This window comes from Candida albicans, chromosome 2 (assembly GCF_000182965.3).
Source record: "Candida albicans SC5314 chromosome 2, complete sequence".
Taxonomy (NCBI): domain Eukaryota; kingdom Fungi; phylum Ascomycota; class Pichiomycetes; order Serinales; family Debaryomycetaceae; genus Candida; species Candida albicans.
The window spans coordinates 2,041,344-2,055,248 of NC_032090.1; the positions used below are offsets into that span (position 1 = coordinate 2,041,344).

The window sequence follows — 13,905 nt, forward strand, 5'->3', positions numbered from 1 at the left end:
TCGTGTTTGTGTGATAAAAAGAATGACACACTCTATAATCTCAATTATATACGAAGGGGCAAATATGGAAAAAAAAAAGGGGTGGGAGGGAGAGACGGATAAGTAAAATTTAAGCAATTAATCAATCAATAATAAAAACCTATCATCGACATCACGTTTTCTTTATATACTCTTAACTGTTTATCATCATTCCATCAAATTCTGGTATCATACAATATGACTATTAACAATTATTTCCAATTGACTTTTTATTTGGTATCTCAATATATAAATGAGATATATCCTACATCTGAAGGGTTTAAACAAGTTCAATTCACTGATGACACTAAACTTAAACAAGTGAAATTGTTTAAAGGTGAAGAACAATTATTGATATTAAGTTTTACAGAAATTTCTGAAACTCAATCATTAGTCAATTTATTAAATATTGTTGGTAGATTAGATAATGCTTTAATTAATTGGGAATGGTTTATTACTGATAGCGATTATACCGTTAAATTCCCTATTGATGCTTCAAAAATCCCTCAAGATTTAATTGATAAATTTAAAACAAAATTTAGATTAATCGTTGATGATGAAAAAGTTAGTTCTATATTTAGTAATACACCTAAAGGTCCAATAATTGAAGAACACACTGATTCGGAAAGTATTAGATCTCCAACTCCGGAATTACCATACAATCCAGTTGCAACAACAGCAACAGCAACACAACCACAACCGCAACCACCAGCAGCTGCACATCCAGATAATTCGATATTTACAGGATCATCTGTTTCTACTACGAAAAGACCTCTGGATATGCCTGATTTTGACGATGAATACGAAATTAAAAATCCACCACCACCACAACCATTAACTAATCAATTGGGGAGAAATAACAATAATAACAATAACAATGTAATACCATCAATTGGATCAGATGATTTAAATCCACCAGGGATTCCTCAACATCCTACTTTAACACCATTTATAGATCCTTTACAAAATTCTCAAGGTCAACATCAAGGAATGTATCCTACTTCAGATCATCCTATTTTCGGTCAACATCAACAAGGACAAGGCCCTAATTCGAGAGCTCCACCTGGTGCTAGATTTGATGATCCATTTGGTGGAAGTTCTTCGGAAGGACCATTTGGTGGTCCACTGGGTAATCCATTTGGCGGATCACTGGGTGGTCATTTTGGCGGTATTTAAGTTGAATGAGAGTTTTTCTTTTTCTCCCCCCCCACTAAAATTGTTTTCATTTTTTATGTATAATTTTATTAGGTTTAGTTTATTATTATAGGGTAAAATTTGAATATCTTGTGAAGGGATGGATTTTTTTTTGAAACTGGATATCAAACAAACAATGTAAATAGGAAATTTTGTTGTTTTTTTTTTYAAAAAAAAAAAAAAAAAATCATGGTACCTCTATTAAATAAATTAACTTATACATACATTATAATAAATACAATACAATAACAACAATTGTCACCACTTAACCAATCTTAAAACCCAGTAGCTTCTTGGAAATCTTGTTCAGTTATATTTGAACGATGACACATTTGTTGAAAAATACTATTTTCAGTATTGAATAAATTCCAAGGAGTATCAAATTCTTTAATTTCACCTTTATCTAATACCAAAATTCTATCATAATTAATAATAGTTTTCAATCTATGAGCAATACATAAAATTGTACAATCTTTAAATTCTTTAATAATTGTGTGTTGAATTTTAGAATCAGTTTCATAATCAACTGATGATGTAGCTTCATCAAGAATTAAAATTCGTGAATCACGAACTAATGCTCTTGCAAAGGCAATTAATTGACGTTCACCAAGGGAAAAATTTGATCCTTCTTCTTCAACAGTTTGATCTAAATGGAATTTATGTAATGTTGAACTGACATCACCACTACCACTATCACCATTGCCATTATCTTTCTTGTTGTCTTTCTTGTTTTTTTTCTTGGTGTCCTGGTTCTTGTGTTCAATGGTTGGTTTGATTTGTTTCTTAACGATATCTAATCTTGATTCTTCAATTAATCCAGTACGTCTTAATGCATCCCAAAGTTTATCATCGGAATGTTCATTGAATGGATCCAAGTTTTTCCGAATTGAACCTCGGAATAATACTGGATCTTGAGGAATAATTGATAATTTTGATCGAAGATCTTTTAAACCCAAAGTTGAAATATCAATATCATCAATAATAATTTTCCCCAGTTCTAATTCTGATAATCGATATAATGCTGTCATAATTGATGATTTACCAGCACCGGTTCTTCCACAAATACCAATTTTTTCCATTGGATTAATTTTAAAATTCAAATTTTTCAAAACTAATGGTAATCCTGGTCTATAAGCTAATGAAGCATTATCAAATTCAATAGCTCCCCTGTGGGGCCAATTTGGTGGTGGAGTATTTTCGGTAATGACATAAGGAGCTTCTTTAGGTAAATTTTGTGCATAAGTATGTAATCTTTCGGCAGAATTCATTTCATTTTCCACTTGAGTGAAAGTTCTAATAAGCATGGATAATTGACCAGCAATTTGGAAAACATATGATACAATTAACCCAACTGATGAAGCACTAATATTGAAAACTCGATTAACACAAAGTAAGGCAATTAATAATGCGAAAAGTGCAGCCACAAAATCCATATGAATGGCTAACCAACGTTGATTAGCAATTGTGATATAATAAGCTTCATTCATTCTATCGATCAAATAATTATTTTTCAAGGCAAATCTTTCGGTTGCATGATATGCTTTAATAGTAATCATCCCACTCAAAGTTTCATCAAAATTATTATAAACTAATGATCTTTGAATGGCTTCCAAACGTTTAATTTCTCTTGCTGAAGCTTGATAATAATTGGCAATACTAACAAATAAAAACCCTAAAAACGGTATGGCAATAGCAAACCAAGGAAGATAAATAATACATAATATCAATACCCCAATAATATTAGCCAATACAAATAAGAAAAACCTCAATTGATCACCAATTTCATTATCTAAAACATCAGTATCCTTAGTGAAACGATTCAAAATTCTCCCCATAGGGGTAGTATCCATAAATGACATAGGGGCATGTAAAACTTTTTTCACAGCCATAACATTCAACATCACAGCTGCGGTATTGGTGATATAAACCAAAACAATAAATTCCAATGTCAAAATTATAAATGATAAAAATGCAAACATGATATAAACCCCAATATAAACTTTATCTGGTTGATCAAATTTATGACCGGTCCAGAAAGATAACCAAGTATTAGTGAATATTTGACAAAATGTCGCCAAAATAATAAAAGTTAATAAAACAGGAACAACAATCCAAGGAGAAAATCTTCCTGATCCTAAAACAATGTATTCTTTATAAACACTCAAACTAATGGCATTAACTGCACGATCTTCTGCTTCAATTAATGTACCATCAGCAGTGTTATCAACATTGAATTCACGATGACGTCCTTCTTCATCTTCTACCTCTTTATCTTCTGGTTGAGTTCTTTGAGTGATTTGTCTTTGAATCATTTTCCTTTCTTCTTCAAGTTCATCTTCCATTGGATCTTCTTCTTGTTCAATTCCATCTTGTGGTTCATCATTGTCTTTGTCTTCGTCTTCGTCGTTTTCTTTCTTTGATTCACTATTGTAAGCCATTAATTTACTAAAACTTTCATTAGTTGCTTGTAATTCTTCAAATTTCCCAACATCAATAGTACCATTAGGATTCAAGAAAATAACTCTATCAGCAGAACCAATTAATGATAATTGATGAGTGGCCAAGATTCTAGTTTTATCTTTTAATAAATCTAAAATACAATTATTCATAATATGTTTCCCAACACGAGCATCAACAGCACTCAAGACATCATCCAATAAAATGATTTCTTTATCAGCATACACGGCACGAGCTAAATTGATTCTGGCCTTTTGACCTCCAGATAAAGTAATACCACGTTCCCCAATTTCTGTTCTATCACCTGCTGGTAAAATTTCTAAATCGGCTTCCAATGAACAAGCATATATTACTTTATTATATTTTTCTTCATTCCATTCTGATCCGAAAACAATATTTTCTTTAACAGTATTATTTTGTACCCATGGATATCCACAAAGTAATAACGATCCATTAACACTAACTGTACCATTAGTACGTTTCATAAATCCAGAAAGAGCATTCAAAAATGATGATTTACCAGAACCAATTAATCCAGTGATAACAATAAATTCACCTTTTTTCACTTTAATGTTAATGTCTTTTAATCCTTTGAAAGTGACTTCTTCTTCCAAGTCTTTGGATTGTGCTTTTTCTTTTTCCTTCTCTTCACTATTACTAGCAATAGTTGAACTTCCATTTTCTTTAGCATACGATTTTTCACTAGTAACTTCATGAGTTGAAGTAATTACATCAGCAGTGTTCTTGTCTTCATCATCACCATCACCATCACCATCAACATCTTTTTTCTTATCTGGATCTTCTTCATCAGCAAAAGTTTCCCATTCAAAATCAGCATGATCTACTTCTATAGCTAAATCATCTTGTTCCATTAATTGTTTCATTTCTGGAGTTGCTTCAATAGAATTTTCTCCTTCGCGTATTTCACCTTGAGACATGAATTCACCAACACGAGAAATACCCATAAATGCATCAGCACCACTTGCTAAAGCCATTGGTAAAAGGAAAACTTGTTGAGTCAAAGTATTATATAATGAAAGTGATGAAAAAATCGATGCTGGATCTCGATTATGAGTTCTAATGGCATAAAGTACTAAAAATGCTGTCATTGAAGCAAACAATGTTAATGACATGGCAAATGATGTGACAACATTTCTTAATACTTGCATTCGATAAATAATTTTCATTTCTTTTTTACGAACATTAGAAATATTTTCATGATATGGTGGTTCCCAAGAATAAAATTTGATCACTTTTAAATTCGTCAAAGCTTCTTTAATATAATTAACTCTTGAATCAGTATAAAAATTGGCTTTTTTCCTATAGGCAAATAATTTCCCAGTGGAAAAGGCAATGGCAATCATAAAAACAAATAAAATCCCGACCCCAACTAATGAAGCTGGACCAATATTAATAATTAAAATAGCAATAGCAATTCCAATCGGTACCGGGAATACTATTAAAAAAGGTTGGAACCCAAGGGCAAAATCAATTCTAGATAAATCTGTTCCTAACATTGAAGTTATTTTACCTAATGGATATTTATGTCTTGCCTCGGCATTTAATTTAAATGATTTATCTAAAAGTGCTTTAGTTAATACCGCTTTGGCTTGAGCACCAGTAATCATTGATCTATAAAAGAAATGATTAATAAATACCCCAATAACAAACACAATTATTGCTGTACCAAATGAATAACCTAAACCTTTACCAATACCAGTTTCATGACCAAGAGCTTTTAATTCAACGTATTCAATTAATTTTTTCGATAATAATGGTAATGTAGTTTGACCAACATTACTCAATGTTAAACAAATACATGCCCAAGTATATTGCCATTTGAAAGTTTTCGCTAAAGCCCATACTGTAAGAAATTTAGATAATTTAAAATCTTGTAAATCAGTCTCAGGATCAACTGATGAATTTTCTAAAGTTTCACCTCTTTCTTTACATTTTTCCAGTATATGTTGTTGTCTAGCTTTCGCTATATCATTGCTCATATACCCATAAAATGCATCAGCCATATGTTGTACTTTAATATCGTCAGTTAAATAAAACAAATCATCGGGTTGCAAAGTTCGTTTATAACCCGATTTCATCACTGGTGATAACCACCAGAAAAACATTCGGGAAAATATATTAGCAGAACTTGCTGGATATGGTTTCCTTTCATCTTGAGTAGGCACAGGTGGGACTTTTTTCGATAGCATGAAACTTAATAATCGTTTCTGTCGTTGAAGTAACTCTTGATTTTCAAGAGCATCTGAATTAGGTGGGGGTGCCATAATGTGAACAATTTAGCAAAAAAAAAAAAATTAAGAAGAATAAGCTTCTGTGGTTTGAGAAGAGTGAAAAATAATGGAAAAAGAATATATATATATAACAATCTAAGAAAAGGAAAGGAAAGGAAAGGAAAGGAAAGAAAATCTGAAATAAGAGTGGTGGTAAAACTATCAGCTATATATATATATATACGTACTATAAATTACGTTATTATAATAATAATAATAATAATAATTTTTTTTTTTTCACAAGGTGGAATGAGTTCATCATCTTCGCAGTTATCGATTTTGCTGTCTAAACTTTTCTTGGTGTGTATGTATGTGTGGTCTGTATGCGTGTAATATCACCCAAAATTAATATCTCCGTGTGCCGTTTTTTAAGAGTGTTGTCAAAAAGAGGCTGAAAAAAAAAAATAAAATGGGCAAGCAAATGAAACATAATCGATTAGTCATGACTCCCGCCAAAATACATAAACAACAACAAACAGTAAAACAGTAAAACCAGTTATAGATAGTAGATGGTTGTATATAATGTCGGAATGTGTCGGGATTATTCTGGTGGCAAATAAAGAATTACAACTATAATTCTTAAAAATTGATTGTGATTATTATTACTGTTGCCGATGGAACTTTGTTAGTTCTTAGTTGAGAGAGAGGGGAGAAGAGAGAGAGGCACGGGCTTACAGATTTCTGCTGGTAAGTCCGTAAGTTCGTGTGGATTACCTAAAACGTACAAATAATGTATAGAATATATTCCCGTCTTTCCTAACATTTTCGTTTAAAAAGTTCCGATACCACTTATTTTCGGATGTTAGGAAATTGCGTTTTATCCGAACTCATATTCAACCTTAAATAAATTCTTTCCCTTTCTTTTGATAGGGCTTATCTTTACACGAGGCACTAATTGCTTATTAATAAAATTACACTAGTACTTCATATATATTTTGCCACCCAATTTAAAAATAGTCTAAAAGATAAATATAGCAATCATCAATAATGTATCAATTCATATCATCATCAAATTATTTTTTTGCCACTTTGAAATGCCAAATAATGGCAAGGCTCGAAAAAAAAAAAAAAATATAACAAAATAGAACTAAAATTTAGCCACTCCATTTTTTGAATTTACCGAATGGAATTGATTTCCAATTATAGAATAATCAAATAGGTTATCTTTATCTCTCTCTCTTTTTATGTTTTATAAATGTTTGCTTTCATAATGTCGATTAAATCCTTTCAAATCAGTATACATGGCAGGACATGATTTACATTGACGTTTTAATCGATTATCCAGATATACATTAATGAATTGACCAAGATATTTTGGAGTATTGGATTTATTATACACTAATTGAACTTGAATTTCTTCAGTATCATCACCTGGTATAGATGATGAACTTCTAATTTGATAATTGTCCTCTTCATCGTCGTTGTTGTTGTTGGTGGTGGTGGCGCTGGTGGTGTTACTATTTTTGTGGGGGCGACAACAACGACGAGATAAAATTTTGAAATGTGCCTGTTTCAAACTAGGTTTTTTACGGGCCGAAGATTTAGGTTTTACAGGTATATTTTCTCCAAGATCGTTTCTCAGTTGACATATTTCTATTGTGGGTGTCGTTATTGTTGTTATTGACACAGGGGCATTATCAATGAATTCAAGAATACTTTGTCCTAATTGTGGAGGTAATTTAGGCAATTGAGAAAATAGCCGCCGGTGTTCGTCTTGGTCGTACAGTTGTTGATTCAATAAAAAAGGAGTAAATGCATTGACAAATTTGTATTCAGAACGTATCCGTTTACGGACATCACTAGGTTTCCTTTTATGTTGTTATTGTTAGAAAAAAAGGGCGATAAATTTAGTTTGCTATATGGTGAAAAAAGACATACTGTGACATTATTGGTTAAGGAATTGATTAGTGGTGGTTGGTGGTCTTTTATATTTTTTTTTTTTTGCAATCAGAAAACTTTGGTTACTATATTAAATAAAATGAGGCGTATTTTAGGGGTTTGTATGGAGATTCACGTCAAGTTGGGACAAACTTAATATAATGCAAACCCATTGATTATAACCACTACAGCCTTTCTTTTACAAATCATAGGAATCAAATACCAGTCACTATATGTACTCTTAGATTAATTACACTACGTTATATATACACATGAACATCATCAACAAATACCATCTCTTAGTTAACCTTCTTGGTTTTCTTTTGTTTCAAATGAGATTCTGGAATCCAGTTAGTATCGTATCCAGTAGCAGAAGTAGTAGAGGGGCCAGTTGCAACAGGACTTGAAGCTTTAGCAGCAGATACTTTCTTAGCTTTAACTGGAGCAACACCTTTGAAATATTGTTTACCCCAAATTTCATAACCAACATATATCAAACCAGCAAAAGTAATCAACAATACCAATTCCAAAAAGATCAATCTTGGATCGAAAAATGAAACAGCAGCGTCAACAATAGTAGCCAATTGACCACGGCATGGAATGACTTTAATCAAACTATCTTGAGCAATGAAAACATGAGGAATCAATTCATAATTTGCTGGGATTAAATCAACATTAATTTTTTGATCAAATTTAATCGCTTCACCCGGTGGAACAGCAATAGGACCAACTTTCCCTGTAGTCAAATTAGTGACAATTTCATTATTTATGGGGTTTTTGAATTGACCAGTTACACCGACAACAGTGATTTCTGATTCTTCATTATTGTTAACAACATATTGAAGTGTCACAGTGTCGCCATTTTCCCAATTGGCCACGTCGTTTTGAGATAATTCTGGTGTTTCCTTGATGATATAATCAATAAGAATATCAACGGTTTGTTTTGAGCCAGTAGTTTCGTAACCAGCTACAGTGGCAATTGTAGCTGCAAATGCAGTAAAAATGGTGGATAATTTCATTGTATCTAAATGTGTATGTGTAGTGTGTATGTATTGACTGTGGTGGTGGAAGTGGGTTTGGGAAATTTTTCACCGATCCTTGAAAAAAAAAAAAGAAAGCATAACCCACCCGAAATTTTGTTACACATTCCTAAAATTTTTTTGGCGTGTGTCGTCGACTTGTCACAATCGACAAGTTGGTCGTGTCGACGCCGCAAAAGATTTCGGTATCGGCTGCAAAAAAATGGTTTCACGAGTAACAAATGATATATTATATATCATCGTATTGTCCCCCCTTACAAATCACTCTACAACATTGATTTGTCTATTATGATTATGATCACTCTATAAACTTTTTTTCAATAACAATTAATTGATTTATTTTACTTTATTCAAGTCGGTTTAATTGATAAAATATTTGTGCTGCTGAAGCATTTTCCATTAATGAACGTTTAATTTGTCCTGAATCATTGCTCCCATCACAATAATCATCACCATTAAATTGATAATTTATACTTGAATTATCCCCACTTTGTTTAACATATTGATCATATAATTGTTTAACACCAGTAAAATCAAGATAATTTCCAATTTCAGATAATTGATCATATTTATAAATGAATTCACCTTGTTTCATTATATCATTACTAAAGTCCAGTTTTTCATCGCCCATGATGATTATTAAATCAACAATTCCAACAAATAATAAATGTAAATATTTTAAATCATTATTCCAATATCCATTACTTCTCATAAATGTCGTTGATTTAATTGTTTCATTAGCTTTGGCAGTAGCTATCAAAACATATTGTTCATCATTGGTGTACTTGTAAAGATAAGAATAAGTTGAAATTGCTACTCCAACAGTATAAGTTAATTTCCCTTTATCAATATTGGTTTTATTATTAACATTCAATCCATCATAATAAAATCCATCCAGTTTATCTAATAAATTATCATCTAACCATGAAAGACATTTCTTAGCAAATGACAATAAAGAGTCGTCTTTATTCTGTTCATATAATTGAACCGCACATAATGCTGCTTCAACGGTAGAAATCGATGCAATATAATCTCCATCAACTTGCCATTTAACTCCACCAACTTTATCTGACCATTGTCCTTGAATCAATTCCATTAATTTATTAGCAGTAGTTAAATATTTTGTATTATTAGTTAATTCATAAGCTTCAATGAAAACCCATAATACTTGACAATTATCATCAACAAAACTTTCTCCACCTCCAGGAGTAGCAGAAAACCAACCTTGAGAATTTTGATATTTATATAATGAAGTAATGATCTGGTTGGTTTTGGAAATGTCACCCGATTGAACAATTGCCATACCGGCAACAGCAACACTCCAAACTACTGAATATTGAAAAGGGGTTGAAGTTTGTGAATTTGGACATGATGGATCAGATTGGGAAAATCCTTGGTTAGTGTCATTCCAAAATATTGACCATGTGGAATTAATCGCAGCTTCAAATGCATCATGGGGATCAAATGAAGAAGAAGAGGGGAGGGATCCACGTTTGAGAAATTTTGTTGTTGATATTGTTAATGCAAAAGTGGTATATGATATTAATGAAAGTAGTAATAATATAAAACGAAGGAATTGTTGCATTTTATTTTATTTTATTTTATGCTTAACAAAGAATTGTATAAAAGGAGTGTGAATGATAGACAGAATCGCAGCTGCTAAGGCTGTATTCCACTTACAATGAAATACTTTCTGGCGAATATCATCTTGGATTATCGTCTTTATATATATTCTAAACTAAAGAAACCTTTTTGTCGACAATATATTTGCTAAAATCACCTTTGTTGAACATGAAATTGGTAATACTGTACATATATTCTATCAATCAATGAAGGTGAAATTGCAAAAAAAAACCGCGAAACCTTATTTTGCATTGTTCATGAATGTCTTTGAGAGTGCTATCTATATATATATAATTGCTATTTGAATTAAAAGAAAGACAATAACAATTAACGTTGACAATAAAAGGTGTAAATGACCAAATATGAAATACAATAGAAAACTGTATTGACTATCATCATAAATAAACTGACATTGGATAGGGAGTCGGAGATTAGTTCAATTACTATCCTTTGTATCATCACAATTTACTAATTGAATGTTAGAATTTGGGAGAAAGTAATAGAGAAAAACAGGCTTGTATAATAATAAATGAATTACTATCATAAAAATACTATTGATCTGATAAGGTTTGACAGAATTGACACATTTCTAATCAGAAAGGAAGAAAGGAAAGGAGGAGCGGGGGGAAGCGTGGAAAGAAAACCTAGAAACGTAATCTTTTGATACCACAATCTCCCCAACTACTGCAACTAAATTATATCAAGATATCAACTTTTTTGGTGTAGAAGAACAAGCGTGTGGCATATGTTGAGGCAAACTAAGAATTTACATCAATTTTTGCTCAGTTTGTATCATTCAAAGACAATCAAAACACCAAACACCGGGACAGTTCAAGATATATCTCAGTAGCTGTAAGTATGTATGCATTGTATGTTACCTATAATCTTGCTTATCTAGCTTTGTTGATAATAGTTTAGATTTTGATCTAATACTTAGACTTTATCTTACATTATAGAATTTTCTTGGTCTTTCACAACTAGTAACTATCTATATCACTACCATTACCACACACGTCTAAAAAACGAGAGAACAATCAAACTTTCTTTCTTTTTTTTTCTTATAATTGCTATATGTATAGCATAAGTACTAATTTAGATCAAAATCAAAACAATGACTTCACATATATGTATTTACATATGTAATGAGCTAAATTGGTAAGTTTCTTTCTTTCTTTGCGTAATAATAATGGGCAATTACATTGTAAAAATTGCAAAAAAATATATCATACAAAATGAAAAAAGAAAGAAAAATGTAAACATGAAATTTTCACTAAAAACAAAGAAAGAAARGKTTGGTTGGCCTTCCTTCTTCTTCTTCTTCTTCGATGACTTCTAACTCTTTCTTCAAAAATATATTATTGAGTCAACTCTCGCTTAATAACAAAGTAGGTAGTAGGTATCACATTTATATATTTTAATGTTGTTAAAAAAAATTGTAGATAAAAATAAAACTAAAAAAACACTAAAGAAATAGAGCTAGTATATATAAAAAATGAAGAGAAAGGAAAGGAAAGGAAAACTGTTTGTAATTGTTATTTTAAAAAAATAAAAAAGGATTCAACGGATATATAATGAAAAATAAAACTAAAGCCAATTAATGTGCTTAGTTAGAGTAAATACCCCAGTATTTTTCAGCATTGTATGGACCATCGGCCTTCCAAAGGTCATTGAAAGCAGTGAATAATATAGCAGAGGCACCACAAGAAGATTTAATAGAACTGATAGCAGCTTGTTGGTTACTCTTAGATGGAACGGCGACACCATTAGAATCACCTCTAGATGGCCAACCAGTTTCAGTAATTAAAACATTCTTTTTACCACCACAAGCAGTCCAAACTCTTTGGATTTGTTGCAAGACCCAAGCACCAGAGTTTTCAGCAACAACGTGACCATCAAAGAAAGCATGAGCATTAACAGCCATGTAATCAGAGTAATCACATAAATCTGGGTTGTTAATAACAGCAATAAAAGTATCAACAGAAACAACTGGACCAGTGTAACCAGCAGCTTTTAAAGCTTTTCTACCTTCTTCAACATAAGCTTTAATTTGACTTGGAGTGGCAGAACCAGCATTAACCAATTCATTACCAATAGAGACAGTGTAAATATCATCCCAACTACCGCAACTTTTAACGGCTTCAGCTAAACTTTCAATACCAGATGTAATACTAGAAACATCGAAAATACCAGCGAAAATTTTTTGAGATGAAGTTTTAGCTTTTAAAACAGCTTCAACTTGACTACAATCAACCCCGTATAAACGAATAACATCAAATCCAGATAATTGAGCAATTTCACTGGCAATTTGAGATTCTGATTTACATCCACCATTGTCACTGTATGGAGAATAAGTAATACCTTTAGCACCACCAGATCCAACACCACCAGAAGGTTCAGAACCAGCTTGAGAAGACGAAGAAGCGGCAGCAGAAGAAGAAGCGGCAGAACCATCAGTGGAAGATGGATAAGTAGAAGCAGAAGCAACATCTTGAGTAGTAGTTGGATGATTTTGAGGTGGTTCAGTGTTGACAGAAACACTAACACTAGATTCAGCAGCTACAGATGGAGCAGCAAAAGTGGTAGTTTGATCACCATTACCAATAGTGACAACAACAACATTGGTGGTGGTAACAACATGAACAGCTCTTTTTTCTTCTTTATGTTGATGATGTTGATGAGCTAATGGAGCAGCCAAAGCATTGGCTAAGACAGTAAAAGTAACGAAAGACTTGAATAACATTATTAAGTTGGGTATTATGTTTATATAAAAAAGAACGAATAAAGTTACTTCTAAAGGATTGTAAGGAAAGACTGATAGAATATAACTTTGGTTTTAGTTGATTTTTAAAAGGAAATATAAAAAAGAAAAACGTAACAAGAAGTTGTATAAAAAAAAAAATATCAACAAGTGGGAAAAATGGTTGTAGTTTTGTATGAAAATCAACAACAACAGCAGAAACAGCAGAAAAATAAATAACGTGAATAATCGGAAGGGGAAACGACAGAGAGAGAGAGACAGAAAAGAATGTTTCGTGTAGTTGCGGCAAAAGGAACAGAAAGAGGCAAAAATTTTTTATCTCTCACTTCAAACAAACAATAAACAAAACAAAACGAAACTCGCCCGCAAAGGGAGAGAGTAGTGTACAATTTCTTTTTTTGTTGTTACACAAAATCGTAATACGTTAATCTAATTGGTTGAGAAATTAAACCCAAAAGAGAAATCTAAAACCAATAATTTTGAACATTATTACACGCACTTAGTCTACACTTTTTTTTTCTTGTACTACTATTGTTTATAAATTAGACGAATTTCGCACTAATACTATTGCAGTTAAAACACAACACAAAATTGACATTTATACACACACACATCATAAGTTATTCCAAACTATATCTCCTATACC

General features: G+C 31.8%; 6 protein-coding genes across 6 annotated transcripts; 1 reads left to right on the top strand and 5 right to left on the bottom strand. All coding sequences in view use genetic code 12, as the record gives it.

Annotated features, from left to right (window-relative positions):
* Positions 1-216: 216 nt before the first annotated feature.
* On the top strand, positions 217-1,194 carry CAALFM_C209980WA (uncharacterized protein; the record flags this gene model as incomplete). Its single annotated transcript, XM_709337.2, has 1 exon — positions 217-1,194. The coding sequence occupies one exon, from the start codon at positions 217-219 to the stop codon at positions 1,192-1,194; it is 978 nt and encodes a 325-aa protein (XP_714430.2).
* A 293-nt stretch (positions 1,195-1,487) lies between these two features.
* On the bottom strand, positions 1,488-5,954 carry YOR1 (ATP-binding cassette transporter; the record flags this gene model as incomplete). Its single annotated transcript, XM_709336.2, has 1 exon — positions 1,488-5,954. The coding sequence occupies one exon, from the start codon at positions 5,952-5,954 to the stop codon at positions 1,488-1,490; it is 4,467 nt and encodes a 1,488-aa protein (XP_714429.2).
* Positions 5,955-7,149: 1,195 nt separating this feature from the next.
* CAALFM_C210000CA (uncharacterized protein) lies at positions 7,150-7,846 on the bottom strand (the record flags this gene model as incomplete). The annotated part of the gene is made up of 2 exons (XM_019475271.1): positions 7,150-7,759; positions 7,839-7,846. The coding sequence occupies 2 exons, from the start codon at positions 7,844-7,846 to the stop codon at positions 7,150-7,152; spliced, it is 618 nt and encodes a 205-aa protein (XP_019330816.1).
* A 291-nt stretch (positions 7,847-8,137) lies between these two features.
* CAALFM_C210010CA (uncharacterized protein) lies at positions 8,138-8,857 on the bottom strand (the record flags this gene model as incomplete). The annotated part of the gene is made up of 1 exon (XM_709334.2): positions 8,138-8,857. The coding sequence occupies one exon, from the start codon at positions 8,855-8,857 to the stop codon at positions 8,138-8,140; it is 720 nt and encodes a 239-aa protein (XP_714427.2).
* Positions 8,858-9,224: 367 nt separating this feature from the next.
* On the bottom strand, positions 9,225-10,463 carry CAALFM_C210020CA (uncharacterized protein; the record flags this gene model as incomplete). Its single annotated transcript, XM_709332.2, has 1 exon — positions 9,225-10,463. The coding sequence occupies one exon, from the start codon at positions 10,461-10,463 to the stop codon at positions 9,225-9,227; it is 1,239 nt and encodes a 412-aa protein (XP_714425.1).
* Positions 10,464-12,104: 1,641 nt separating this feature from the next.
* On the bottom strand, positions 12,105-13,241 carry MP65 (putative family 17 glucosidase; the record flags this gene model as incomplete). Its single annotated transcript, XM_709331.2, has 1 exon — positions 12,105-13,241. The coding sequence occupies one exon, from the start codon at positions 13,239-13,241 to the stop codon at positions 12,105-12,107; it is 1,137 nt and encodes a 378-aa protein (XP_714424.2).
* Between the last annotated feature and the right edge of the window lie 664 nt (positions 13,242-13,905).